The 27,398-nt window shown below is 41.1% G+C and overlaps 2 protein-coding genes across 2 annotated transcripts in view; one reads left to right on the top strand and one right to left on the bottom strand.

Annotated features, from left to right (window-relative positions):
• Positions 1–645: 645 nt before the first annotated feature.
• Positions 646–3,732, bottom strand: CYB5D2 (cytochrome b5 domain containing 2; the record flags this gene model as incomplete). The annotated part of the gene is made up of 4 exons (XM_082008755.1): positions 646–859; positions 2,422–2,608; positions 3,246–3,386; positions 3,483–3,732. 4 exons carry the CDS (start codon positions 3,730–3,732, stop codon positions 646–648), a joined length of 792 nt encoding a protein of 263 aa, XP_081864881.1.
• A 421-nt stretch (positions 3,733–4,153) lies between these two features.
• The window catches only part of ZZEF1 (zinc finger ZZ-type and EF-hand domain containing 1), a gene marked incomplete at both ends in the record, with an annotated part of 57,170 nt that continues 33,925 nt past the window's right edge, over positions 4,154–27,398 (top strand). The window contains 22 exons of the mRNA XM_082008792.1: positions 4,154–4,516; positions 8,638–8,782; positions 9,896–10,090; positions 11,006–11,177; positions 11,865–12,064; positions 13,141–13,351; positions 14,773–14,889; positions 15,122–15,300; positions 16,334–16,432; positions 17,516–17,607; positions 18,581–18,729; positions 19,273–19,384; positions 20,564–20,779; positions 21,666–21,766; positions 22,102–22,271; positions 23,065–23,198; positions 23,505–23,575; positions 24,012–24,126; positions 24,729–24,888; positions 25,886–26,007; positions 26,094–26,204; positions 26,868–27,034. Coding sequence (XP_081864918.1) covers positions 4,154–4,516; positions 8,638–8,782; positions 9,896–10,090; positions 11,006–11,177; positions 11,865–12,064; positions 13,141–13,351; positions 14,773–14,889; positions 15,122–15,300; positions 16,334–16,432; positions 17,516–17,607; positions 18,581–18,729; positions 19,273–19,384; positions 20,564–20,779; positions 21,666–21,766; positions 22,102–22,271; positions 23,065–23,198; positions 23,505–23,575; positions 24,012–24,126; positions 24,729–24,888; positions 25,886–26,007; positions 26,094–26,204; positions 26,868–27,034 — 3,401 coding nt within the window. The remainder of the gene's footprint in view (positions 4,517–8,637; positions 8,783–9,895; positions 10,091–11,005; positions 11,178–11,864; positions 12,065–13,140; positions 13,352–14,772; positions 14,890–15,121; positions 15,301–16,333; positions 16,433–17,515; positions 17,608–18,580; positions 18,730–19,272; positions 19,385–20,563; positions 20,780–21,665; positions 21,767–22,101; positions 22,272–23,064; positions 23,199–23,504; positions 23,576–24,011; positions 24,127–24,728; positions 24,889–25,885; positions 26,008–26,093; positions 26,205–26,867; positions 27,035–27,398) is intronic.

Here is a 27,398-nt window from a genome sequence, read left to right as displayed (position 1 = left end):
ACATCTTCTTTGGAGAGTATCCAACACAAACGCTCAATGAGGACATACAGCTGTGACCTTTGCTTTTGGTACTGCACAAGTTCCTAGATACTACATACTTAATTGTAGGAGAAATTCGGGCTTCTCCCTGCTACCTTTAACCTCTTTGGAGTAAACCAGGCGACTGGGAAGGAGCATTAGCACTACAATGCAGTAGGCAGAGTTCAAGCGACTGGAGGACCGTGCATAAACTGAGGTCGGCAATGCTGCAGCAGGTCTTGTGCTCGCTACCCTGCTGCCTTACAACACAACACGTTGCACCCGCCACCACGCACGCAAGCATCTGCTTCCTGACTGCACAAGAAATCGGTTTTTAGATATAATACAGGCTGTGCATCTTACAGTTTGTTGCCAGATGTAAAAGCACCATAGGAATAAAGCGCTAAGAAAGTATGCCGTTACTGACTTTTTAGCCACTAGCTTGGCTAAAGTGTTTCTTCCTTCTCTCAACTCCATTTCCACATGTTAAAAAAAGTCACAGATAATTGTTACCGCTCCCTTCGCGCAGACAGATGGAAGGGAACGGAGCTGCAGCTGCAACTGCCCACCCCAAGTGCAACGTTTCGCTGGAGGCCTCTACGCCCGCCTGGGACCCAGCACTCAGAGTCATGCCATTAGGACACACTGCTCGGCCAGCGGATGGCAGCCATCGTATTCCTCCAGGTGAGGATTATCCAGATCACCTCTGTCGCTGTGCTCGGCGGAGTCTGGCTGGCCCCATGGGGGACCAGCAGTCCTCACACACACACAGTGACTCCCATGCGAACCAGGTCGGTACAGCTTCCGAGGGACTCCCGTCCAGTCTCTCTTCACTCCCCCACTAAGAATGGAAAATTAAAATAAATTACAATTCAAATCTGTGCAAATGTTTCCAGCGACTTAGGAATCATTAGATAAAAAACAAGACAACCTGGGTGAGTTAGAACTAACAGTACACTCACTGAGGTAGACTTCACTCCCGTCAGCCAACATCCCACAGCTTTCTGATCCCTTTTATGGGCTGTGCTTCAGAAACCTGTGGCCTGAACCTCGTTTCGTCAGTGCTGCTACATGCTTTCACCCTTCTCGGGGCAACCAACTTCTGCTTCTGTTGCCGGAAAAGGAATCATAGCCTCATGTAGCACAGCGTGTCTGATGGCAAAATGCTTTTTTTGAGGTAGCTAATTGCTCATAGATAACCACACACCGCCTTCTGTGCCATGACTGAACACAGTGAATTTGAGAACTAGGGCAAAAGAGGAAAAAAAAAGTCTCCATTACTTCCTCAGCTACTTCATAGTGTCTCTTTATGGGCCAAATCCTGCCTGTTCCCCTAACTACTGCATCTTTTAAGCCTGTAAATGCTTACACAAGAGACTGCCACACAGCACCCAAGTCCCACGGCTGCACCCAAGCTCGCTCACACATAGCAGCAGATCCCCCAAGGTACACAGTGGTACTGAGGTACCGAAATCAAGACTAAGCATTTTGCGATGTAGCCTGTGAAATGATTTTGTTTTAAAACAAAATAGTCCCTAAATTGAGAGAGGGATACAACTAACTACTACAAGTAGGAAATCACTGTCTAAAGTTCAACCTCATTTTTATGTGGTTTTAAGTAAAAACTGTTGTGGCAGTAGCCTGTGAGACAGGCTGTGAGACTGCGTGAAAAACATCAGCTAATTCTTACATCCTGATAGGTGAGAAAACCTGCTCAAATGCAGCAGACGGTCCTAGTGGGATTTCTGTCCTCTCTTCCTGCGAACAGGAGGATTAACGTGCCCGTGTGGCAAACTCTGAAACCTGATTTTGATTCCAGTGTGACAGAAGAGTTTTTGTCTCAGAAATAAAATCCTAAAAGTATCAGCGATCAGAATGAAACCTTCTTTTCCTTTTACCTGCTCACCAGGTCAGCGAGCAGAGCTCCCCTCCACTACCTCAGACTGGAAAACATTTTCGCTAGCCCAACCTACACCTCTGTGCAACTCCAGACTGGGCGGAGGCTATCAGCGGTTGCCGTACTGGCAGAGAAAATCTAGTGACTCCGATTCACACAGCAGCAGCGGTTCAACCTGGCACAGGGCGAACTGCACCGCTGCTCCTTGCAGGTTGGCCCTGCCTCTGTCAGAAAGCACAGCCTGAGGAATGCAGACAGGGGAAGGGACCATGCCAGGCATGTTCCAGCCGTGACAGCACTCGGCACAGTAGGACCTACGCCCTTCTGCAGAGAAGTCAGCAGAGCTCACCTACAGACTACAGAATGCGGTGGCTGCAGGAGCTGGGACATCTTCTTATGCCACTCCTGCTAAGAGAGGCAATGATCAAGCTCAGAGCATCCAAAAAAAGAGCAGAAATGCTCTGCTCCAAAGGGTCTGAGCATGATGGCAGGAAGGCAGAGTTTACCTCTGTCTGGAGCACCAGAATCGGCTGCCCTTAGCAGAGCTCCATTCAGAGTTGCAGGGTGGAAACTGCTGCTTCTTCTGCTCGCTTTCTGCTTGGAACTTCAGAGCTTCCTCAATGGCAGCCTCGGCCTGCCTTAAGGCTTCTGTGGGTGCCCCGTTTTCATCATAGAATCTGCCCACCAGCTTCCCTGGGAGAGAAAATCAGTTAAGACCATCGTGTTTCCAGGCAAGGAAAATGAATAGCTCTGTTTTGGGTTTTTTTAGATTTGTTATTTAAAGACAAAAAAAGGAGGATCTCGCCATGACTCGATTTTAAAACTGAACTCAGCTTACATCCATTCTTGGATCACACAACAATTTACCCACATTAATAAATCCACGCAGGACAAGCTTAGGCACAGACTCATTAAAGATGAGAAAGTCAATGCCACTTTCAGCTGCAGAACCCAGAAGTCTTTCCCACCCAGGCACCACATTCCCCAAAATAGCTTCCCTTCACTCCTGCTCCTCCAGCGTCCTGAGTCCTGCTAATTTCAGTACTCGTGGCGCTGGCTCCATCCCTTTTGCTCAGTAGAGACAAACATAAGCAGGGCAGAAAAACGGTTAAGCTTCACCTTAGAGGCACGCAGACCTCAGGCCAGGTCCGATCTAGCAGGTTCCAGTGTGCTGGTCTCCGGTGGCCACCCGCAGTGCGGGTGGAAGACCCTCACCGAGGTGGACGTGTCGTAGCGCAGCGTCCCCCCGCCTTCCATCGCCGCGCCGCAGGCCGGCCCTCGCCCACCCGCGTCTCCCTTGCGCGAGGGCGCCCCGGCCGGAGCCACCTACCCACGGGATCGTAGTTGTCGCCGTAGAAGGAGAGCCAGCTCCGGATGGCGAGCATCTCGCCCGGCGACAGCGCCGAGACGTCGTCCACCAGCCCCGCCTGGGTGAAGTCCCCCGTGGCAAACGCCCTGGTGGCATCTCTCCCTGGGGGGGCAGGCAGGCGGTGAGCCCCCCGCCAGCCCCTAACAAGGCCCAAACCCAGGGCCCCGGCGGCCGCCCCCCCACCCCACTTAGCGGTACCTGCGAGGCCGCTGTAGGCACCGCCGGGGCCATAGTGCCTGCGGCCGCGCTCCACGTCGAAGACGCGGCCCAGCACGGCGAGGTAGAGTCCCGGCTCGTCCGCCGCCCCGCGGTACCGGGCCAGCTCGGCGGCGCTCAGCAGGCGGTGACGGGGCGGCAGCAGCCAGTCGCGGGGATCGAACCCGGGGTCCAGCAGGCAGGCGGCCCCCAGGCACAGAAGTGCCGCCGCCGCCGCCGCGCCCCGCCGCATGGGGCCGCGCCAGCCCGCCGGCCGGGTCACGTGTCCGCCACGAACGCGCCCGGCTCTTTCACGACACTTTCGTCGCCGCACGGCAGCGTGGCGGCGGCTGACGGCAGCGTGGCCAGCGCGGTGTATATGTGTGTGTGGGACAGGGACGAGTGTTCCCACGGCGCCGCTTTACGGCGAGTGTCGCGCGGTACGTCTGCACCGTGCCTTTCCGGGGCGGGGTGGAACTTTGCGGCGCCGGGTGGCGCTTGGCGGCAGTGTGGCGCGGCCGCCGCCGGCCGGGAGCTGACAGGTGCGGCGGGCGGGGAAGTTGCTGACTAAGCCGGGCCGGGCGGAGCCGGGGCGGCGGCGGCGGCCGGAGGAGGGGAAGGAGAAGCGGCTCTGCCGAGCCTTGGGTCGTAGCGCCGGCGCCTCTGGGGGACTCATGGGGACGGCGGCGAGCCACAGCAGCGAGGAGGAGGAGGAGAGCGCCGAGGAAGGCATGGAGGGGGCGGCCGCCGCGCCTCAGCCGGGCGCTCCCTTCCTGCCCTGCGTCGCCGCCGGCCCGGCGCCGCCGCTGCCCCCGGCCGAGGTGCTGCTGGACCAGGCCCAGCTGCGGGAAGCCACGGCGCGGCTGCGGGAGGCGGCGCTGCCCGAGTCGCTGGTGTCGCGGCACCACAGCACGCTGGTGCGCTGGCTGGAGGAGCGCCTCAGCCGCGGCGACGAGGCCGTCAGCCTGGAGCAGTTCTGCGAGGTGCTGGAGAGCGTCTCCCGCCTGGCAGCCGGCTCCCGCGGCGAGAGCGAGGAGGTGAGGCGGCAACCGGGGAGGGGGCTGCGTGGGGGCGGGTACCGGCGAGGAGCGCTCCCTCCCGAAAGAGCTGCCCGCCCAGCTGAGGGGGGTGGGCGCAGGGGCGGCGGGAGAGCCGGCGGTGGGGTCTGCTGCTGGAGGCCGGTCGCCCGGAGCCGGGGGTGTTCCCGGGCCTGCAGTGTGGCGGCGGGCCCGAGCAGCGTGGCCTCTGACACGACCGTGGAGACCTCGGTCACCCCTTCCTGGTAACTGGGGCAAGGCCGGGCCAGAGGGTTCTGCAGCACGTTAAAAAAGTGGCTACCGCTCCTGATAGGCAGGCTGCCAACGTATAGGTATCTCTGTTTTTAAATTTATGCCTGTTTTCAGTGATCGTGCTCGACAGCCACTTGTGAATAAAATGGTTATTTACAACAATATTTCTGCTGTTGCTATGGGTAGTTCATCTGGTGGTGCCACAGGTAGGAAACTCTGTACAAGTAATTCCTCTGAGATACTTCTTAACAGTATCAGCAATTCTAAGTTTACTGGACTTAATTTTATCGCTGCTTTTCAAAATCAGCAGCGAAGTTGTCAGGTATTTCATTGGTATCCCATTACTTACTGTAAAGTAAGAGCTTTGGAAAACTTGTAAGAAAGTAATGTAACAGAGTTCCCTCTCCGCAGACAGAAGGTCTTAAGACTTTAATGGTAGAAGAGAGGACAGTTTCCTTCCTGCTTGGGAAGAGATATGGGGATCTTAACATCTAGAACATTTAAGCTTTAGCTTTACCGTATAGCTGGCGTTAAAAATGCAATAGAATACCCTGTTGGGAATTTCACACTCAATTGAGAAAGTGGTTGTGTCTGAATTTCTTACTGCATGCAGTTCCTGAGGCTCATCCGTGACTTCCTTCTGTCTTCATATTGCTCCCGAATAGTAGAATAACTTGGTAAACTGTTAAATCGCACATACGCTCCTTGAAATCAGTGCTGATGTATTAGCGAGACTACTGGAAACTGGGAAGAGATTAATTTTGTTACACAGATACATATGTTTATGCCAGACTGTTCTAAGTAGCTTGCTAAAATGCTGCCTCCATTTCCAGTTCCTTTACAAGAAGCTAAAATGCTGCCTCCATTTCCAGTTCCTTTACAAGAGCCAGAATAGAACACCACTAAGTGAAATTAGTACATCGGGGTTCTTTCTGTTAATACAAACAACTGAGCTTTGCAGGCTGCAGAAATATTTTCAGGATTGTCTGTATTGCACATCCTCCTCTGCACGAAGAATGTAGTTGTTTTGGTGTTTTTCCTGCTCTCGGGAGTGGGAAAAAAACTTGTCAAAGGATTTATCATAATACGGATATGTGGTCACATCTAGTCTATCCTGCGGAGTTGGGATGTTGTGAGTTGTGTGGAAAACCTTGACGTCATTGTTTCTGTAACTGGCGCTAGCCCATGGGCTGTAGTATTTTAGATTTCCAGGGTGTATTTTACACTGATGAGAAGTTAGTTTGTGGGTGGCAAGTCAATAGGTTTCACTTCTTAATGTTTATAGAACCCTGTCTGGCACAGACTAAGTTCTGATCTGCCCATTGAGTTTTTCTATTCTCAGTGTGCGGCTTGTGAACACATACTTTGAATGCTTTACGGGCAAGATGAACCGTCGTTTAAATGCAATATCTATTTTCTAGATAAACTGAACCTCTCCTTTTTTTTTATTCGTTAGTGTTTCAGCAGCGATCGTGCAGTGTGTCCGTCTTTCGCTTGAAACATTAATGCTGCGGCTCTACTGAGAGCAAAGGATGAAGTAGAGAGTTTTCCTCAGTCCCACTTCAGCTGCTCTGTCATGCTGTCCAATGCCTGAGCTGTCTGTGAGATGAGGGGTGGTTTGTCCACGCTCTGTGTTTCCTAGTGATCGCCTTAGCCATCGTTTCCCAGGAAAGACCTTTTTTTTATGTTTGTTCGTGCTCAGGGTTGAACTGGGTAGGAAGTGTGTGGACTTTTATTTAGGAGTAGAACGTAGCTGGGTTGTGGTAGAGCTGCTACTGTGTTTGTATCATGTCCCAGTCATGAACACAACTCAAAAGCTCTGAGTACAGGTTTGCATACTGATTTTTTTCTTTTGCTTATACCCTCATTGCACAGGGCGGCTTGTCTGAGCAGTAGAAATTGTGTATGTTTTGTGTCAAATATTAGAGTTTAAGTTATACTGAACAGTGAAAAAAATAATCTTAGAGTTCTAGGATTGGTGCAATCTCCTGAGATTATAGGAAGAGTTCAAAAATAAAATAACAAAATACTGAATTAAGATGCAGAGGAAAGCACGTATGTGGTAATCTCTTCTTACATGAAAGTATAAGAAATTGGTTTAAAGTATCTCACGAGTAGTTCACAAGTAACATCACAAAATTTGCTGTCATGTTCACTTCATATTTTAGTAATTGCACAGTTTGACTTCAAATATGACGAGAAAAAGTCATAATGGCAAGAGTGGCGTGGTGCGAAACTGTATGTTGAATTGTTTTAGCAACTGCACTGTGTTTGTTAAAATTCATTTTGTCTGTATTGTTGTCCTCGAGCAAAGGTCTTAGTTTTTTGCTTCGGTATTTACCTGGTGCCCAGCACGGGTCCTCTTCGCTACTAAGAATGAGTTTTTTTAAAGGTGGTCATTGTTAGCATGGGTTCAGCTGTATGTTTAACAAGAGTTTATAAAGGTACTAAGTTAAAATTCAGCTCTGTGCTGCAGAGGTGTCGTTGGCACTTTAGTCAGCTAAAATATGGCATTTTGATTCTGTTGTCTTCTGAGATCTTTGCTCCCATTTAAGTGGTATAATTATGTCATGGTTAATTGGCTTTATTTTGGTTATTTTGATCTAATAATTCTGGATTATTTCTCTGTAAGATAGTACTTTTAATGGTACATCAAGTTTGATAATCAGGTAGAAAACGAAGAGATTCGGGCATGCGCTTCCTCCCGAACAACAGTGATTTCTTGAGTCTGTCCGGCACTTGTGAGATGATCTGTTCTTAGAGGCCACATTTACTGGGCTACGTAGCTGAACTTGAAATACCAAGTTCAGGGCTGGGAGACTGAAGCCTTGCTTGTTAAGAAATATCTCTTGTAAGTGCATTCCCAATTCATATGAGAAAAATGGGCGCTCCTGAAATATTGCATTTCTTTTTGGGGTACATTCGTTTTCTTTTTTTTTTTTTTTTGCAATTAAACAGAAGTTTGTTTCAAAATGAAATATGATTGTGAAAATATAGCTAAGGTTTTTTTTTTTCCATAGTAGCATGTCACTGGATCATGAGTTGTCTGAAGCAACGAGTTAAAAAAACTTACGTTTATGAGCTTGGTTCTGTTTTATAGCCTTAACTGAATACAAATATCTTGTACTTACTACAATTCCTTGTACTTTAGTTACTACAAAGATGTCAAATGCATAGCTGTGAGTTACTTTTTATACATGCTCAACACAAGTTTTGATATTAAAAATTTATATTACAGTCAAAGTTAATAAAGCTGGCAATGGTTCCCTTCAATAAGAAGAAAAAAACCTTTTTTAACTCTCTCCATTGCTTTCAAAAATACTTTAACAAACTATGTTAAACTGGTATTTTGTGTAGGAGGACAGTATATGGAAGGAAATAACAAATTTTAAAAACTATTTTGCTTCTTAAATAAAGAAAATATTTAAAACCTGAAAGAATTTGAGCGGATGCAATGTGAGATGGCTGCAGCAGTAATGACTAGTGGATGGTATGGCTTTTAGAACTAATTCACCCTTTAATGGAAGAGCTTTTTAATGTTTTCTGAGCACCTTCTTCATAGTCCCAGGTGTCAGTGGATGGGTACTGCTGATTCACTGGTATAGATGATGTGCTGTCTCCACCTAAGCATAACAACAGTTAACTTTTATAGGCAGGCAGTGCAAATGCCTTAAAACTTGCTAAAGACTGCAGATTTCCCAGCAGGCTGTTTCCTGTTGTCATAAATTCAATACTATGGAAAACAGATTCTTTTTGCTTCTTATTTCATGGTGTTATAATGTTTACTGCTACAGTGTCTATGAAATACCTTGAATTTCTGCTTGAAGTAAATAAGCTGAAATAAATTTTCTTTTTTTGTTCCTCTTCAGGCCTTTGCACAATTTGATGCTGAAGGAGATGGCACCGTAGATGTGGAGAATATGCTGGAAGCCCTGAAGAATTCTAGTGGAGCGAATCTCCAAGGGGAGCTTAGCCATGTAATCAGGCAACTGCAAGCTTGTTCGCTAGTTCCAGGTATGAGAACAGAGTGACAAAACAAATGGTTTCCTAAGTCCTGCACTATATAATGAGTGCTGCTTCAACAAGTTGCCTTAATAGTGTTGTTTGCACTAATCTTCACAAAACCATAGTCCAGATAATTCTTGCTTGTCTAGTATCAAACAAGTGAAGTTGCTGTAAATTAGAAACTTCTCATAATTACATCCATCTAACTTACTTTCATAAATAACCAATATTTATTTCTCTGTGTGACTGGGGAGCTTCTTATCCTTGTTTGGCTTATCTCACAGACAGAAAACAGTTCCTTGCAAAATTTTGATGTCTAGCTAATGCAGTCTTGTACTTGATAACTGGAGGAATAAATCCTCCATTGAGTCTGTTTCAGGTGACGAGTCATATACTTTATTATTATTACATTGTCATTTAGCATTTGAAATACTGCTCAAACATAATTAATGTTTTATAGCATGTAGTTTGGAAAGTGTTGGTTTCCAGAATTTGATTTCTGGGATGAGTATCGGTTACTGGCTTTCCTTCCAAGCTTTTGATGATAAGTGGCTAAAGGGGATTTGCCTTAGAGGATCAGACAAGAAGTGTTAGAGTAGGCTAATAGATAACCCAGAAGAGACTACTTACAGGGTAGTATTTTATGCGCCTAAATGCACTGTGATTCAGCTCTGGAACAGTTGTACTCTGAAATTTCTTATTAAGTTGGTGGAAAGCATTAGGCGCCTCTTTAGGAATGAAGCACAACGCCAAAGCGAGATGCATAGCGTTGCTGAAGGCGAGTGGTACGAGTACCTCAGCTCAAGCAGTATCTGTTTCACCTAGATATTGAAGGCAAGAGTTTGGAACTTTTGGGATGCCAAAATAAGCGTAAGAATTAAGATTTCTGGTAATTGTTTTGAACCCTTTCAGGCATTTAAAGTAACTGGCAAAAATACTTGCCTGTACCTTTCACAGTCCTGCTGTAAAGGTTGCAAACTTGAGCTGCTTCATATGGTGGAATTCCAGTATTGGCTCCCATGCCTAATCTGGATTTACCTAGCCATAAGATGTAGAGGGCAAAAATAATGACTTGGTCAAGTCAGATATTGCAACAAAGATAGAAATAAAGTCTCTTTCTAGGTTTTATTGATATATTTTCTGAGTCAAAAGAGCGTCTTGGTGTTCATGCTTCGATGATACTGAGGTTCTTGCACCGGAATCGGATTTCTAGTACTGCCATCCCTTACCCAGTGTTGGAGTACTTCAACAATATCTGTACCATGCGGTCCTCTGTATTGAAGGATTCTTTAGATCGACTTCTCCTGAGAGAGAGAGGTATGTAAATATCCCTTTTTTTTTTTTTTTTTTTAGGATAGTAGTGTAACTAAAACTTGAAGAGATTACAGGTAAAATTAAAAGCTTTCGTTACTTTTTGATCTTTAACAGACACGACTCTTTATGAAGTTGATCTCCATGCTTCTGTGTTTGTTTTTTGCGGGATTTTTTGAGGTGCATAAATTGATTTCCTGACTACCTAGCAATCTGAGTAACACACTGGGGTGTTCTTCATCTTTCTCCTGACCTGTTTCAGAATGATGATTACTAATTTTTGGTATTCTCTATTCAGTCAAATATCTCTACCGGTCGCTAGAAACTTAGTTTCCATGTGGAGGTGAATGTTTTATGAAGTTGACTGTGTATTAAAAAATAATTTATTGTTTTGGGGTGGAGGTAGTGAATCTTTTACTGTATTTCAGATGGGACTGTCCTGGTGGTGTCCCTAGAGGGAGGGCTCCTTTTCTTCACAGCTTGACTTGGTATTTTCAGATCTCTGCCCTTCTAGTGAAATAATTGATGACATTACTTGGGGAAACAGTCTGCTTTGTCCCTGCCCTGGAATAGCTGAATTGAGGTTTTCTCCATTGTATCTTACTTTTTCCTCTCATCTGTTTGTGTTTTGGCATAATAATAATAATAAAGCTGAAGCACTGATGAGGCCAGTAATGAAAGGAGGCAATACAGGCTATTGAATTCCAGGCAAAATAGGTGTTTTCATACTGCAAGTGGTAGATAGAGATTATTGCAATTTCACCTGAAATGAGACTTTGCTGTCTTCTAGTTTCTGTCAGAAGCAGTTTCCAGGAGCTGTGTCCTGGGCTGACAAGTTAATTTATGCGGGATAGTTGTTATAAAGGTATAACAATTCTCAAAACAAGCAAAAGAAGAATATTATGAATTATTTCTTTGCAGAATACCCCAGTGACTTAAGTGGGAATCAGGAATTGGACAAACTGAAGTCTGTCACAAAGTGCTACACTCACATAGAAACCTCATCCAATTCTGCTGATATTGACAAAATGATAAATGGAGAAACTACATCCTTCTGGCAGTCGGATGGGAGTGCTCGTTCACACTGGATACGGTGAGCGACACAGCAATATACAGCTGAGGTTTGGGAGAGTTAGTCCCTTAGGTTTTACAGCCAGTTGAGGTGTAATTGAAAAAAATTGTGGAATTGAGTGACAGATGAGTATAGTTGAAAGCAGAAGTCATTAATCTCTGCATAAAGTTTGAAGGCCTAATCACCAAGTAAAAGGGTTCACCTGTAAAATGGTGTGCGTCTTCCATGCTGATACATACCCTTGTTCTGCAGCTGAGCTTTCCAAACTGTATCATAGATGCAGTGGTTAGTACTTGAATAGAAGTGCTTTGCCACTGTCTAGGAAGTTACTGCTTCATGATATAGAAATGTTTAATGTTTTTTTGGTAGTATGTGTAGAATGTATACTTTAAAAAAAAAAAACCCAAACATCTCGTTTGACACTACATTTTTATTCCTGAGGAATTAATTTTCAGTTGAAAAGCTGAACAACAGCAAATTCTATATTCTCGTTTTTGGAGGTGACTGTCTCTTAATAACAAGTTTTCTAACTCATCCACCATGATACGAGGGTGGTAATGCCTGTGACGCATTAGGTAGTTTCCTAATAAATCCTAGTGGATTTATTTGTGTGTGTTAAAAGTGGAAACTGAGTGAAGCTTAGCTAAAAGTGAAGTGCTTGACTTACTTTCTCTTTACAAGAACTGTTTTATCTTCTTTGCTTTGCAGTTTAAAGATGAAACCAGATGTTGTTTTGAGACATCTGTCCATTGCGGTGGCAGCTAATGACCAGAGTTACATGCCACAGCAAGTTACAGTGGCGGTGGGAAGGAATGCCAGCAGTCTTCAGGAGGTCCGAGACGTTCACATTCCAAGCAATATCACTGGCTACGTAACACTGTTGGAAAACGCTAACATTAGTCAGATGTGTGAGTCAATAAAGATACCATTGGTATATTATTTTTTGCTGCTTTTCTGAAGGTGAAAGGTTGGGTAGATCATAGACTGATGTGTTGAAATGTCAGTGATGAGAGCAGAAACTTTTGACCTTGTCCTTGAGTCAGAAAATTTGTTTTGATTTTTAGCCTGTAAGGGAGTCTCCTGAGTCTTTCCCATGGCATCTGTCTACTTGGGCTAATGTTTGAAGAGCTAGAATGACTAAAGATGCAGTTTTAGCCTCTCAGTTTGAAGGCACTGGGTGATTTAAAAGTATCTTTGCTTGCAGAGTAGAAGCCTATGTTGGATAATAGTATCTAGCAAAAAATCTGCGTCTGAGCAACTTTTTTTTTTTTTTGGTAGCAAAACTCTGAAGTTGGTCAGATGATTTTTGTAAAGCAGGTTTTATGGTAAGGATTTTTAAGTAGTGCTATTTTTAAGTCTGGTGGATCTGTGGGTGCTATATTGGAATCAAGCAGAGAAAAGCTGCTTCTTCCTAAGATGATTTCTGCAGGTTCAGAAATTTTCTCCCTTCAATTCAAATAGGCACTTTTCACTAAGCTGAGCTTCTGCTGCCACAGAAGCAGGCAGCAAGGATATTGTTCCTCAAAAGTAACTAGGACGTTAGCTATGCAACATGGTCAAGAACATACGTGAAAATTTTTATGTAACTTAAAAATTTGCTTTTAGGCTTTCCTCTTTTTTTCCTGTGTTCTCCACTACCACTCCCAAGATACTTCCTACGTATGTAGGTAAAAAGGTACTAGTGAAATAATCTATAATCTGCTTTCCGCTTTCAGGGTGTTTTACTACTTTAATCCTAATTTGTAGCTGTACAATATGTAATGGATCACACAGGCCATTCAAAGGCTAAATTTTCCAAATCGTAGGGTGCGTAGTGAAGAAACGCATGTGTATAGTTGTCTATATGTGGGAGTACTGTTACATATCTGCTGCTATTTTTCTAAGAGGTTTTGCAGTAATTATTGTTTTGAATATCTGGATTCTTCTAAATCTAATCCAGCAGAAGAAATGGGGAAAAAAAATCATCTCTTTTGTGTTTTGACAGATGTACAGATAAACATCAAGCGTTGCCTTAGTGATGGATGTGACACTAGAATCCATGGACTCAGGGCTGTCGGTTATCAAAGAGTCAAGAAGGTGGGCGTCTCGGTGTGCGATGCTTCGGCTATTTGGTACTGGTCTCTGCTGACCTCTCTGGTAACAGCTTCCATGGAAACAAATCCAGCATTCGTTCACACTATTTTACAAAATACTCAGTAAGTACCAAACTTCTATGGTGTGTATTTTTTTTTTAATTTTTTTAATTATTATTTTTTTAAATACTTCTAGCTTTAGCAAACTAATCTACCTTGTGTAACTGGTTTCCACTCCCTCCATTAATGTGTTTAAATGTCTTTTTAGCTATCATGCTGTTTAAATTTTTCTATTTCTCTTTTATCCATTTGTACATACTAGAACAAGTGTAATTCTCCTAGCTGTTGTATCTAATCTAATTGTTAAGCCATGACTGAAAAATACGTTTTTTCCCTATTCTTTGACTTGTAATAATTTTGAGAAGCCTAAAATGAATTAATTTTTGTTATTGATTTTATTGATTATGAATATTGGACACCTACTTATGACTGGACCTTAATTTAGCTTAATTTTCAGTAAATTTTTGCTTGTGTAGTGCCTTGTGATGCCTTACATGGGGGTATAGTTGGGTATATGCAATCTCTCTGTGCAGATGTTTGCTTGTGGTGACTGGCTGTTTTTTCTGTGTAATGTTTCCTTGTTTGACTGCCAAACACTTCTGCTCGATGACTGGAAGGATTGGAATCCTAATAAAATTGCAACACTCCCACATCAACTTTTATGCAGCTTAGTTAGCATGATGCCACCATGCTTAAGAGCACTGCTGTCATTAGGTTAATGAATACTGTAGGCTAAAGTCCATTAAGCCTGTCTCTTAATTTGTCATCTGTGAAACATCTATAGTTTAGATAACTTTATATATGCTTGTGTCTGAGGAAGGTTCATAGTTGCAAGCTTTATTAAAACTGAGGGCCTGCAGTTTTTTCCCAGTTTAGAGATTTTTTTTTTTTTTTTTTAATATAACATGAATACCGAGTCAATAAAGCCTAAGAAAGTTGTAATGGAGAAATCTTGACTAAAAATATGCTTTCAGGAATTACAGACTCAGTGTTTGGAGTTATAAAGCAAAACCCCAAACTTTAGTATTGGATAAAATGACTGATGAAACTGCTTAAGAATTCCTATTTTCAGTGGTTATTACATTGTCTTCGGGAATCAAGCCGAAATTCTGAGCTAACAATTTAAAAGCAATTTTCCCTTTATTAATGGACTCTTGCTCAATTCTAGAACTATTTAAAATGAAGCAGTACTTGGATGCTACGCTATTTCTAATGCTGTCACAGATTTAATTCAAACCCCCTTGATTTATTTGTCTCATAAAATCTGATTATGAGACCCGATTCAAGATCACCTAGCAGTCGTTGAACTCTCCCTGCCTGGAATGCAATACTGGTTTTACCTTTTTGAAGAGATTTTCTGCATTCAGAAGGTATTCGTAGAGACCTGCTTACAAAAAGCATGAAGATTCAAATGTCTAATTTTAGAAGGCTGTTTTCTCTGATTCTGTCTGGTTTTCTGATGTGTGTTCTGTCCTTTTTACTAGGAAAGCACTGCAACACATGCCACCTCTATCCCTAACACCGGGCTCTATAGATTTTTCAAGCTTCTTGTCTCCAAATGTTTTGGAAGAAGTAGATAGCTTCCTTATAAGAATAACAAGGTGAGTTTGTGTTCATGTATTTTGATGCAGTGGAAAATGGTTTAGAAGAATTTGTGTAGCAAATTCATCTCATTTTTAGTCGCCTGTTCTTTTTTTAGTATCTTGAAAAATTCAAAGGCATTAAGAAACAGGCAACTTTAGATTTTTCCATGTGAGCATTATTTGTCTTTATTTAAAAACGAAGTGTCCTGAGTTTTGTTTTCATACTGTTGTTTTTTTTTCCCCTCTCCAGTTGTTGTACTACTCCAGAGGTTGAACTTACACTCTTGGCCTTTGCCTTAGCCAGGGGGAGTGTTGCTAAAGTGCTAAGTTCTCTTTGTACGATCACTGATCATCTGGACACTCCGTACAAGGCTTCATCCCTTATCGCTTCCATGGCGACAGTCAGACAGAACCTGCTGTATAAATACGGTAAATGAATAATTGTTTCATCCTTTACTGTCCATGCTTAGGACAATTTGCAGCTGTGAGTTGGTTTACTTGTTGTCCCGCTGGGGTTTAAAATTATACAAGACTTCTAAATTACCAGTTGTTACCAAGGAGCTGAACTGCCCTAAGAGTTGGCTAGGTCAGCTTTCTGTGATCTAAGAACTGAACCAGGCGGCATCACCTTGAGGGAGAAAACGTGAACTTTGTAGATAGTGGCCCCTATATCAAGACGGTGATAGTGTTTGTATTGTAGCAAAGGCGAATGACATCAACTATTTATATTCTTCCAATAACACACTTTTTTGTATGTTTAGCCTCGGTAAGTGGTCTCTCTTGCAGACATGTGTACAAATTTAAGATGTGTTTTAAATGTAACATCATTAGCATCTATTTACAATTCTTAGATTAATTTACAGAAGTGAAAATAAGAGTATGTCATAAGTGTAGAGCTGTGCATGGTCTGGCATAAGTAAATCTGATAAGATTTTGCTGTGTTGACTATACTTGTTTGACAAATCTGTATTTTCTCAGGTGTCAGCTTCTGAGATTATCATTAGTCTCTCATGAAGAATTTTCTCCTTTGTTTGCCTTTTTAGTATGTCTTGTCAGGACTTCTTTGCTTCTGCCGAATAATACACTAATTATTTTATAATTATAATATCAGTATTTACTTTCAAAAGTTTTGAAAATTGTTTTGTTTTTCCCGGCGTAGCTGCTGCTTTTTATAAGATGAGAGTGGTATTTCATGTATTGTGAATTCCAAAGTGTGCAGACAGTTGAAGGAACACTGATTGTTGTTATTTTCTTTGTCCTTCAGTCAGTATCGAAAACTTAAGCTATTTTAGGTTAACGTATTTCTTACACTCCAATTTCTTCTGCCTTTTTTTGTCTGACAATGGTAAAAATCTTACAGCATCGTAATTTTTTCCATTTGTTTTCTGTATGAAGAACTTTAGAAAGCATATTTTCCAGGTTTTTTAATGGATTTGATAAACCTGTTGGTTTTCTTACTTAGCAAAACCCTTACAACTAACTCTGCAAGCATGTGATGTAAAGGGAAAAGAAGATAAATCAGGGCCTGAAAACCTCCTTGTGGAGCCATGGACTGGGGACGGTAAGAGCCTGGACTTAAAATCCAGAGTATTCAACCGGACACAAAAGCTGTTAACAAGGCTGTGGTGCTGTTCCGTATATATTTATATATATTTGGTGCTACTCAGTAATTTTAAGATACAGAAGATCTGTAATTATAAAAAAAAAAAGGGGGGGAGCAAAACAACAACAAAACCCCCAAAAAAACAAAACTAGAAATCCAAAAAAACCCATATGTAAATTCTATTTTACAACAAGATGGATTTCTCAGGAGCCAGATTAAAACAAACAAAAACATAACATTGGATTTTGGGGAGGATTATTGATATTCTACGTGGAACTCAGCAATGAGCTGTCACAAAGAAAATTATACTAGAGCACGGTTTGTGGGTCGAAGTCATAAATCGTTTACTGCTAGTTTCCCAAATATTGATGGAGAGATATGGTAGAAATAATTGAAATTTTCACTGGCTGCTCATAACAATTAATTCTCCTTTAAAGTCTGTCTTTGTTAATGCAATGTTTTTATGTACTGGATACAACCTAAACAAAGACTTGTGTTTCTTGACCTTTTTTAGTGAAATGCCACCTAATTTTTTTTAGAAAAATTGTGCAGCGCTACTGGTAAATAAAAGCTACTGTGATAGAAAAACCATATAGCATATTCTAAATGCTTATTTTACCCCTCTGCTCGTGTGTATTGTTTAAACTTTTTTTTTAGTTATCTTGGGGATTGTCTTCTGTTCTGTGGTTTGGGGAACAGTGAGTTCTATCAGTGAAGAAAGCCACAAGCCAAAGTAATATTTGGGAGCTACTAATAACCTTTAATGGGGAAACACTCTTGAAACTGCTACAGATATTGCAGGTGCCAGAGAGACACTGGCTGGAGAGATCAGTGTATGCTTTTGTGGGAGCGTATACTAACATAATACAGTCTTTTTGCCTGTCTGTTATTCTATTTGGAAACATTTACTACTGAGCATTTTACTAGAAAAACATTGTGGGGGTTTTTTCCCCCCCTTTAGTCCACAATCTTAGTGTTCTCTTTCAAACAGCTTGCACTAGCAGTCCTTCCAACCTCATTCTATTCCAATTCCTGCTTTAGGTTTTCTCACTGAAACTGGGAAAACCAGAGCAAGTATCATCCTTTCGACGGGAACTGAATCTTCATTTCAAGTGACCCAAATTAGAATAAAGGTATGTGGTTCCTGTATGCTTTTGAAGTAGAAGGCTTGCTTTTTTCCCCTAGTGATAGAGTTAAATTAGAGTATTTTTTTTATGAACTGAAACTCTAAATTCATCATGAAATAGTATAGGGTTTTACTCTGGTGTCACAGGGAACTTAAGGAAAAGGAGGCCTTAAAATGTGCGAAGGTGCCACAAGCATATAGTGAAGACATTTATTTTATGTTGCTTTTTTCTATATCTTGCAATCTACTCAAGCCATTGACTCTTAGGTGCATAGTTTCTCTCTAAAGAGCATGGATTTACATGTACTATCTTACATCTTACATTTTAAAATAATTTCTCGCCTCTGTAAATAGCAGGTTTCAAGATACATAGCGTGTGAGTTCAGATTAAATGTAGGTCTTTCAAATTCTATTTACAGACACCACTGTAATTTGAACATTTGGTGTGATTTTTATCTGGTTTAAAAGCAAGATCTTGTGATTAAATCTCATGTCTGGGACAAAACTTCAGTGAGATTTCTGCAGCGGAATTTTTTTATTTAAGACAAAGCAGTAATTTAATTCCTGGAATAAGGATGCGCATTTCAATATCAAAGAGAATTAAACATGGATGGACTTCTGGCAAGTAAATTCTAACTGGAGCTGGAGAGGCAGCTAAGCTGTGTTGTAGTATATTGGTACTGGGATACACAATATTAGTTTTGTTTATTTTTTTTTAAATAAAGTATACAAAGTTAGAATGAGAATTAATAGGTAGAACTAGTTAATGTTAAGGTGCTAGCAGGCCGATAGATGTAGCAGAGTGATAGATGTAGCAAATTTTAAGCATGTACATGATCCTGGTTCAGTGGGTTACAAAAGTTTTCATAACAGAGATCAATATTGTCAGTATTCAGTTACTTTCAACAACTTTTTTTCTGTGAAAGCAACACCTTTTATTGTCAAATTTTTAATACATTACTCTGTATTTGTTCTTTTAGGTCCGAAGAGGTGCCATTGGGGCCCAGTGTGGGCTGGTGTTTGCTTATAATAGTACTTCGGAGAAGTTCCACGCAGAGGAACACTTCAAAAGATTTGAAAGCTATGACAAATGGAAGCTGCAGGAATTCAAAGAATTTTTAAATAACAGGTATAGGTGGACTTGTTGGAATGAATACATGGAAAATAAATGTTATCTTAAATCTTTTTCCAATGCCATTTGAACTACTGAGAATTGTTCCAAATGACTTAAATTATGCATCATTTAATTGTTACTTGTTTGATTTTTAATGAGCCTCAATGCGATGTGTTTGAGGAAATATGTGTATAGCTGTTGTCTTCGGCCTCTTGATTTAAAGACCTATTTAAAAAGGGATATAGCAAACTTTCTACTTGAGGGGCAGGTCACTGATAACAAACAATTTATAGGAAGATCATATGTTAATTAGCCTTTATTAAATTACTTTCTCAAAACTGTTGCTTAGGAGTGAGGGGAGGTTAGGGACCATGACTAAAAAGATTTCCTTAATTTTCATACCTTGCATGTGCTGGAGTTCGGGTGTCTGAAAGTTTCTGTCATCTCTCTTATCTTTATAGCCATAATGTGCAAAACAAATTTTGGTAGCCTATCAACAGCTTTACAGTTGCTTTAAACTTTTTCTTTACGAAGTTTGTTACATCCTTTTATACATAGGAGCAGTTTTTCCTGTGATCATTTGGGAGATGATGATCCTATTGGCTGGTTTGAAGTGGAAGAAGAATGGGATGAAGTTGATGTCAAAATGCAGCAATGCCGAATTTCCCAAGTAAGAATTCATGAAAATCCATTGGCCCAGTCTCAGTGAGCAGAGGCTCATCTCTGTGCGTTGTTGTAATGCCAGTTGAAAAACCCACAACTTTTTGTGCAAGGAGGACTCTTCCGGTTAGAGGTAGAAGTCAGTGGGCTTCTAGTTAAATGAATGATTTGACTTCTGTCCTCTGAGTTTTAGTCTTTTTCTCTGTATGTACACATGTATAGCTGCAGTTAAATGGTTCTTCAGGATCAAATTGAATGCAATATTAGGTGATAATGTGCAGACTAGTGGTTTTATCATGAAGAAATATTTCTGAAAAGGATGACATGATTGTTGCTTTATTCTAATACCTAGCCAAATTAACTACTGCATAGTTGTAGCACTTCTTCTTTCAGAGTCAGGTCCTTCAACCCTTGTTTTAAGGAACAAAAAATTACTAAACGGTTCCATCAGTTCAGTTGATTTCCTTGAGGAATATGGGACTTCTCTGTTTCAAGAGTGGCACAATATGGGTTTTGACTTGTAGTGCTTAAGTAGGAAACTTTGCTTTTCAGACCCTGCATTTATCTTGTTTTTGGAGTCAGCCGTTGTGTAGATCCTCAGCCCTTTTTTGTACTGTGGAAATTAGCAGAGGTGGTGGCACAGTTGTAAGTCACCTGGGAATTTTTCTGAAACTGTCACCGCTTGCTCAGGCATTCTGCTGTTGTCTGTGTAACCCTTAGTCCCCGAGACTCCCGAGCGTGCAGGGTACATCTGGATGGCAGAACTTGCTGTTCCCATCAGCTTTGTGTTCTGTACCTCACTGGACAGATTGCATAAAAGTATGTTTTAAATATTACAAATTGATCCTCTGCTTGCTTTTAAGTGTAGCTAATATTTTTTTAACCTGCAAAAATGCTGTAATTACAGAGCCAAGGAACAGAGTATGCAGAATGAATGAAACTGATAAATGAATTAACTAACTTTGCAGATGCTTGTAGAGGTCACAGAACCATCACTGTGACTTTTTTGGATATGGGGAGAGTTCAAGCTTAGCCTGAATCTCAGGCTCAGTATTTTAAACTTCTGGGTGTGTTTGACAGGGAATGAGGCTTGCCCTCCCCATCTTCACGTGTGCACTCCTGCCTTTTAAAAGCCAAATTTGTATTAACTTTTAAAACCAGCTTTTGTGCTGTGTGTATATCCTTCTAGTACTTGATGATAAAGTTCTTGTGCACAAGAGAAGACACAGCAGAACGGCTCGGAGTTCAAGGCCTGAATATTCTTGGGTATCTTCGGCCTATGCGAAATGAGCCCAATAGGAGCATGAACTGCTTGCAGTGCGGGAAAACTGGTGACGATACAGTTTGTGGCGCAACTCTTCTCCTGAAGACACTTAATTTCATCCAGCAGCTGGCACAGGACCTGGTATTTTTACTTCTCAGTTCTTTTTAAGCGTGTATTTACCATGCTAAAAGCAGTAAGGCTATACTAATGGCAATTGTCAATGGATAAAGAAGAGTCTTGCTGCTGGGTAGCTGTTAGAACCGTGCTGTGAGAGAAAAAACGGTTTCTGAAAAATGGCATTCTCTGTCTGTTTCCTGAAGTTGACTAGGAATATGCTCCCTTTGGGTCCAGAAGAGAGTTAAGAACCATTTTTCAGCATCATGTTAACAGTGCTGGGTGAAGTACGTGCAACAGAAAGATGCTCTACTGTCTATTAGATAACGTAGCTCTTCCTGAAGCAAGCGTGGAGAACACTGTTTGGAGAGGTAGCTAGACGAGTTCCATAGATGAAAACATGTCCTCTTTTTATCTGAAATAATTCTGTAAATATCTAGGGTGAGACGTACACAGTTAAGACATATGGCTGGTATGTGCTGATGTATGTCAGCATGATGTACCCTACTTCTGAGGATATAAGTCAAAAGCATGTGCTGTTCATACAGTGCATACATCTGTGCCTTTTCAACTTTGATTCTGAGCCGTGGGCAGTCTCATTTTGGCTGTTACTTACTTTCAGTCAAATTAGAAGAACAGGTAGAGGTTGTAAAGCCTTTTGGTGGTGGAGGACAGGGATGGGGGACTAGACATATGGAAAGAGGAGAGGGAGTCCTTATTAATAGCTCTGAAGGGGAAGGTCTCAGCATGAACTATCACATTTAGACACTGGAATAGCCATGAAAGAACTTACACTGGAATTCACGTTAGCTGCAAATTTATAGGAAACTAGGCTGCTCAGGGGTTTACTTTTTATAAATGTGTTCTATATAAAGTTAATTTTCCAATCCTGCATTTTCTTTGCCTTTTTAAGGTTCAACAGAAGGAGAGTGGATTAAAATACAAGTCGCTTTTAGATTTCACAGGCCTTGATCTGCAGCTGTTCTGGAATTTTTACAATAAACTTCACCAAGAGTAAGTCACTTATTTACTGTGTGGTGAAGCATGAATCTGTGTGTGTATGTATAAATAAACTATGCTTAGTTTAGTTGCAGCGGTTTCTTCTTCCTAAACTACGTATTTACATAAATAACATTTTCCTACTGCTGCTATGTGTGTTTTTAACTATAATGTTATGTAGAAGCTTGAGATGTAGATTAATTTAGCTGGTAGCTATAATTTTTTTGGCTATGTGCTCTCTACTCAGTGTTTTTTTTAATCCATCTGAGATAATGACTTTCGTAGCACTATCTGTTTGGTGCAGAAGATCTCTTTTCTAGTTTTAGCTTCTGTTCTATGCTTTCTTACAGCCGAAGGGAAGAATGCATCTTTGCTCAAACAATGCTATTGCGGCTTCTCCAGAGCTGCTTCTCTGTGCTTACTGGAGACAATAAAACTGCTAAACCTCAAGAAACTTCTCAGAGCAAAACATCTGGTGACACAGAAGCTGCAGAAGAGCTTTATAGACATTTGTGTGAAGGTAATTTTTATTGAATATATTAACTGTTTTGTCTGTTCTGGCTTACAAGTATGTTATAGTTACAATTTGGGAAAAGATATTTATTCCTACAGGCTGAGTCAGCTACTGTGCCTTTTGTTTCTTCAGGTCAGAGTGTGCTAATTAGTTTATCACAGTGATACTTTCCTTGACCCTACGAAATGGTTTTATAGACTTTCTGACAACGTGTGGTCTGGAAACAGCTGCAGCAGAAAACTTCTTCTTTCAAACGTGTCACCCGCTTGAACCAGCGGGGAGCGTGATCCTTTAGCTATAGTGTCACTGCAGTTAATTAATTTCTGATATTTAATATAAATGGTCTTACAAGGAGCCTGTAAGGTTTACAGAAACACAGGGAAGATTCTGGAGCCAGTGAAGAGAATGAGAATTACGCACTAATAAATTTCATTGCAAGTAGGATGGTACCCTCTTTATTCAAGTATAATTTTTTTTGTTAATTACTTGACGGTCTCCTGAAAAGCAAGTTAGAGATAAATCAGTTTATATAGAATCTGTCACATCTTGAAGACTTTATTAGCTTTGATAGTTGTCAAGTCTTAATGTTCCTAGAATTGATTTACTCAGTGAATAAATATATCCTTGGAAAAATCTTTCTTGCTAGAAGTCAAAAAGTTTTCCCTCATATCTGTGTGTATAATGGGATTGCAAGGATTTGAAGTTGTGTAGAATAACACATTTAATTCAGTTATGCCTCTAACTTATTAGATGGAGTATTAATTTGGACTTGTAATTTTGTTTCCTTTTGTGTGAGCAGTAGTGGATATGTGGGACAGTAACTTCATGCCAATGAAAGTGCTAAAAGAGGAAGTTAAGAACACCTTACTCGGTGGAGCAGCAATCTTTTTCCCAGATAGACAGACCAGGCGACACCAGCTCTTCACCATGATGGTAAACCATTAAATGAGAAATTGATTGTTTAGTACCTGCTTTTGTTACGCAGGAAAGAGGACAAATCTGAGTCCTTGTCGTCAAATAATGTATACTTTGTCCCATTAAAGTAAAAACAATCTTTTTTTTTTTTCTTTGCCTCTTTTTACCCTCCCCCTTCTCTCTTTCTGCAGCTTATCCAAAGAAAGAGGAGCTAACCCTGCCTTTCTTACCAAAAATGAATAGTAGAACACAGAAATTAGAATTCTTTCTCACAGAGGAGGGAAACAGAACATATCATAAAAATAAATCTTTTTCCTTTTCTAGAAAAACATCACAGAGCAAGAACATAAGCAATCTGTACATCTTGTCTTCAGATCCTTGTGTACCCACTTCAGGTAGGGGGTCCTGAAATTGAGAATAATTGCTGATATCCCACATCTGTTAATAAGCTCATATTTAGTCCGTTTTAGAAATGTTATTGCCTTGGAAAATAATTCTCCAAAATAATCAACTGACTGTGCTTTAGAAGGGAGAATACTACTACTGAACATGTTTATTAACTGACTAGCTATATAAAACGTTGGCCAAGGTTGGTGCTGAAATCAGAGTATGTTGCTTTTAGGCTTCTCCTAGGCCGTCTTCCAATTTTGTAAGTGATTGTCCATGGTGATGGTTGGTGTTGATTTGATCAGTCGAGTCATCAGAATCCAAACTTTTGATTTGTATAGTAGAAATACAGTAGGATCTCTACAGATTAGTCACAAAGATAACAAAATTTGTGTTTTGAACCTTGTGTGCGACTTCTTGGTTAGCAAGATCTTTGTTTTGCAGTGATCAAGATCCAAGTGGACTCCTATTATTACCAGAGAAAGGAGTTTCTGCAAATTTTGACATAAATGAAGTGCTGTCGGTTATGGATACCCTTCTGCTGGTGGCAGCAAGAGAGGTAACTGTCTTTGCACTGTTCCTCTTCCTGCTTTGCCATGATTTTTGTATACGTTCAAACACAAGCTACATGCCTGAGCTGTATCCTAAAGAACTAGCTTTCCTGTCCTTCTGCATAAAACTATTCATGGCTGCTCAAATCTGTAGGGTTAGGTTTTTCCAGTTGATTGAGGTATTTTTACTTTTCTACTATGAAATGTTAATGCTTAACGTAAGCAATGTATGAGATATGGTATTTTTCCATAGCGTTGAGAAGACTTTATAGCACCTATGAACACTAGGAAGCAGAAGTAATCATCCCATATTGAGAGGTTAGAATTGGTCATGCCACTAAGGGAGGTGTAAATGGAGGAGGGTCATTTACATATGCAGAAAAAAATGTGCTGAGAACAGAGTGACTCATATGTAGCTATTCCTGCATAAAATTGTGATTTATCAAAACAAAATACATTAGTTGCTTCATGGCGTTATATGCTGCTGCTCAGTTGCATTTAATCTTTTTTGTGGGGTGAGTGGGATGTCCATCACAGTTTGCTTAGTACATATTGTGTGTCATTCTGCAGCAGCAGAAGATATCCTTTTGTTACATTCTTTATTTTTCAGTGTGAAATGATGATGCTGGATGTTGCACAACAAGAGAGTGGCACAGTCTTGTCTTCCTTGTTCTGGTCTGTTCAAGGTAGCCTCCTTTCATGGTGCTACCTGCAACTTAAGGGTAGCGATAATTCAGCCAAGGATCTTGCTGTAGAAATACTTAAAAACTGTAAGTGCTGGGATTGAATACAGAATTAAGTATGGTGTAATACCAGACTTTAAAATGTGATTTTGCAAATTGCAGTATAATAAGCATTCACCGGTGGTTGCCTGAGGCGTACTCATAACTGTCATAGGATTTCTAATCTCTCCAGGAAGGAATTTGTAGGCATATTGAGCAACTGAGAATGTTAGCCACACCGATAAGTTTATGTTGGGACAATCTTCATAGAACATTTCAGTAAGTTTTGGCTATCAAATGCTGGGGGCGGGACATACACACACAGACAACAAAAAAAACCACCATACCACACCCCTCCCAAATCCAAACAACAAAGTTAGACTTTAATTTGAACATTTTGGTTTCTTTAAATGTCCCTTGTTTTTATAAGCTTCTGTGTGGTGATATGTATTTCCCTAGGTGATTGTGATAGCAAGAAGAAAGGAACTTTCTTAAGAAGCTGGGTGCTTCTAAGGGCTATTTTGCTACAGTGGGTTTTTTGTTTGTTTGTTTAATGTAGCAGCTCAGTATTAAGTAGTTAGATTGGGCCAAGTACTTAACGGAGATGTAATTTTATGCAAAACTACTTCATATTTATAGTATCTGTGTATAAATAAGTTTGTGTTCCTGTCTTACATTTAAAAATGGCATAAGGCTATAGCTAAAAATTACTAGTCTCACATGTTACTTAAGCTGCATTTCTTAGTTATGTAGGGAGGCTACTGGGTACGCAGATTGTTGGAACAATCTTGGAGTGTTTGATTAAATTACTCATCTTTTGTGTTCTTTAAATATTGTTGATAAGCATGACTTGTTTCCACAATAGAAATATCATAGAAAACTTCTCTGAACTGTTTTCACTTTTGAGTGTCACTGCCTTGGGGCAGCAGATGCCTTTCCTGCTGTCTTTCTTCTTGTGCACATCACCATGCATTTAAGTGTTTGATAAAGCAGGTTGTGGTGGCAAATCCTTAAGGTGGCTATTAAGGGTTTTTTTTCTCTTTAGATGTGGGCCAGTTCCTGTCAAATATCAGAACGATTTTGCAGTCACTTTTATCTCAATATAGTGGCAAAACAGTAGTAGAAAAAATAAGTAACTCTGTCTTTGCTATGGCAACTCGTCAGCTGGTAAGTGAACATGGGGATTTTGTACTCTTCCCGGGTAGCATGGCTATGGTTACGTGCATTTTCATGAGACCTGTGTTTTCTCCTAGGTCGTCTTCTTGCTGGATTTTTGCACTTTAGACATTCCATACTGTACTCTGCTACAGGGGTTCAGCACTTTGATAGAACCACTGAAAAGCCTTTGTAGTGAGCCTCATAAGGTAACTAAAGATACAGGCACTATTAAGTACAGCGAAACAAAAGCAAAATTGCAAGAAAGACATAGAAAACTCAAGTGATTCGTTTGGTGAGCATTTGAAAGGAGCTGGAAAGCTTCTAAAAGCATGGGATGTGTAATGAAATGTTGAGTGAAGAACTAGAAATATATCCGAACTGATACGGAAGATGAGCAAAGTGACCAGAAAGTGCAACTGGAATGAGAACCCTAGAAGGTAGATAGAAAGGAAGGATTCTGAGGACAAAGAGGACAATAAATTAAAAATAGTATGCGCTTAACATTTTCAGCTTCATGGCTTGTGGTGATGGAAGTAAAAATCTGTTTGTCTGTAGTGTAGATGTTTAAATCTGCATTAGTCACCCGGACTCTCTTTTTGTTGTCATTGGAGACTTGTAGGCACTTCTGGGGTGAGACTTGTCTCCTCCCCCAGCAGACTACATGAGTGTTTTGCTTTCTAAAGCTTCCTTACTGTGATTATCAAGGGTGTCTTTATAACTAGTTTAGGTGTAAATCAATGCTGTAGCCTTTTAAATGCCACTTTGTATGTACATCTGGCAACTTGAAAATATAGACATGAAAACCTAGTGTGGTAATTCTTTTTAAATGCTTTACATTTGTATCTCAAGAATACATTTTTGTTCTGCAGGTGGAAATGGAAAGCTGGCAGCAAGAACAGCCTGTAGTATTGCGAACATGGACAATGGAATCTCCTCATAACTATGAAAATAATTGCCATGAGGTCTCAGTCTTCCTATGTCATGGGGCAACTTACTTTGAGGTGGAATTCGATGAAAAATGTGAAACTGAAAGGAGGTAGTTTAATCTTGTGCTGTGTTAGATTCCAGTATCTGTTTGCAGAGGGGCAATTCATCTTTCAGTGTGCAAGGAATACTTCTTGCACTCCAAGCATGCCATTTTAATTTTTTCATTGCCTGTGTAATATACAATGTGTTTATTTTGAATGACTTCCTGTGTTGAAAGCCGCTTCTGGCAAATATACAGACATGCTGTTTGTGTGAATTTTGCTTCCTTTGGCCTTGATCTGTTTTGTAATATTGCTGTCACCCCCACAGTTTGTGCTTGTGGTATTTATTTTGCCCTCTTTAGACAGAACTATTGGCTTGGTTGCTCTTGGTAGCATGGCAGGCTACTGCTTAGTTAAGGCATATGCCAGGTG

The sequence above is a fragment of the Phaethon aethereus genome (genome assembly GCF_964289735.1).
Source record: "Phaethon aethereus genome assembly, chromosome: 19".
NCBI lineage: Eukaryota > Metazoa > Chordata > Aves > Phaethontiformes > Phaethontidae > Phaethon > Phaethon aethereus.
The sequence above is the reverse complement of the archived record's forward strand: the minus strand, read 5'-3'. Positions and strand labels throughout refer to the sequence as shown.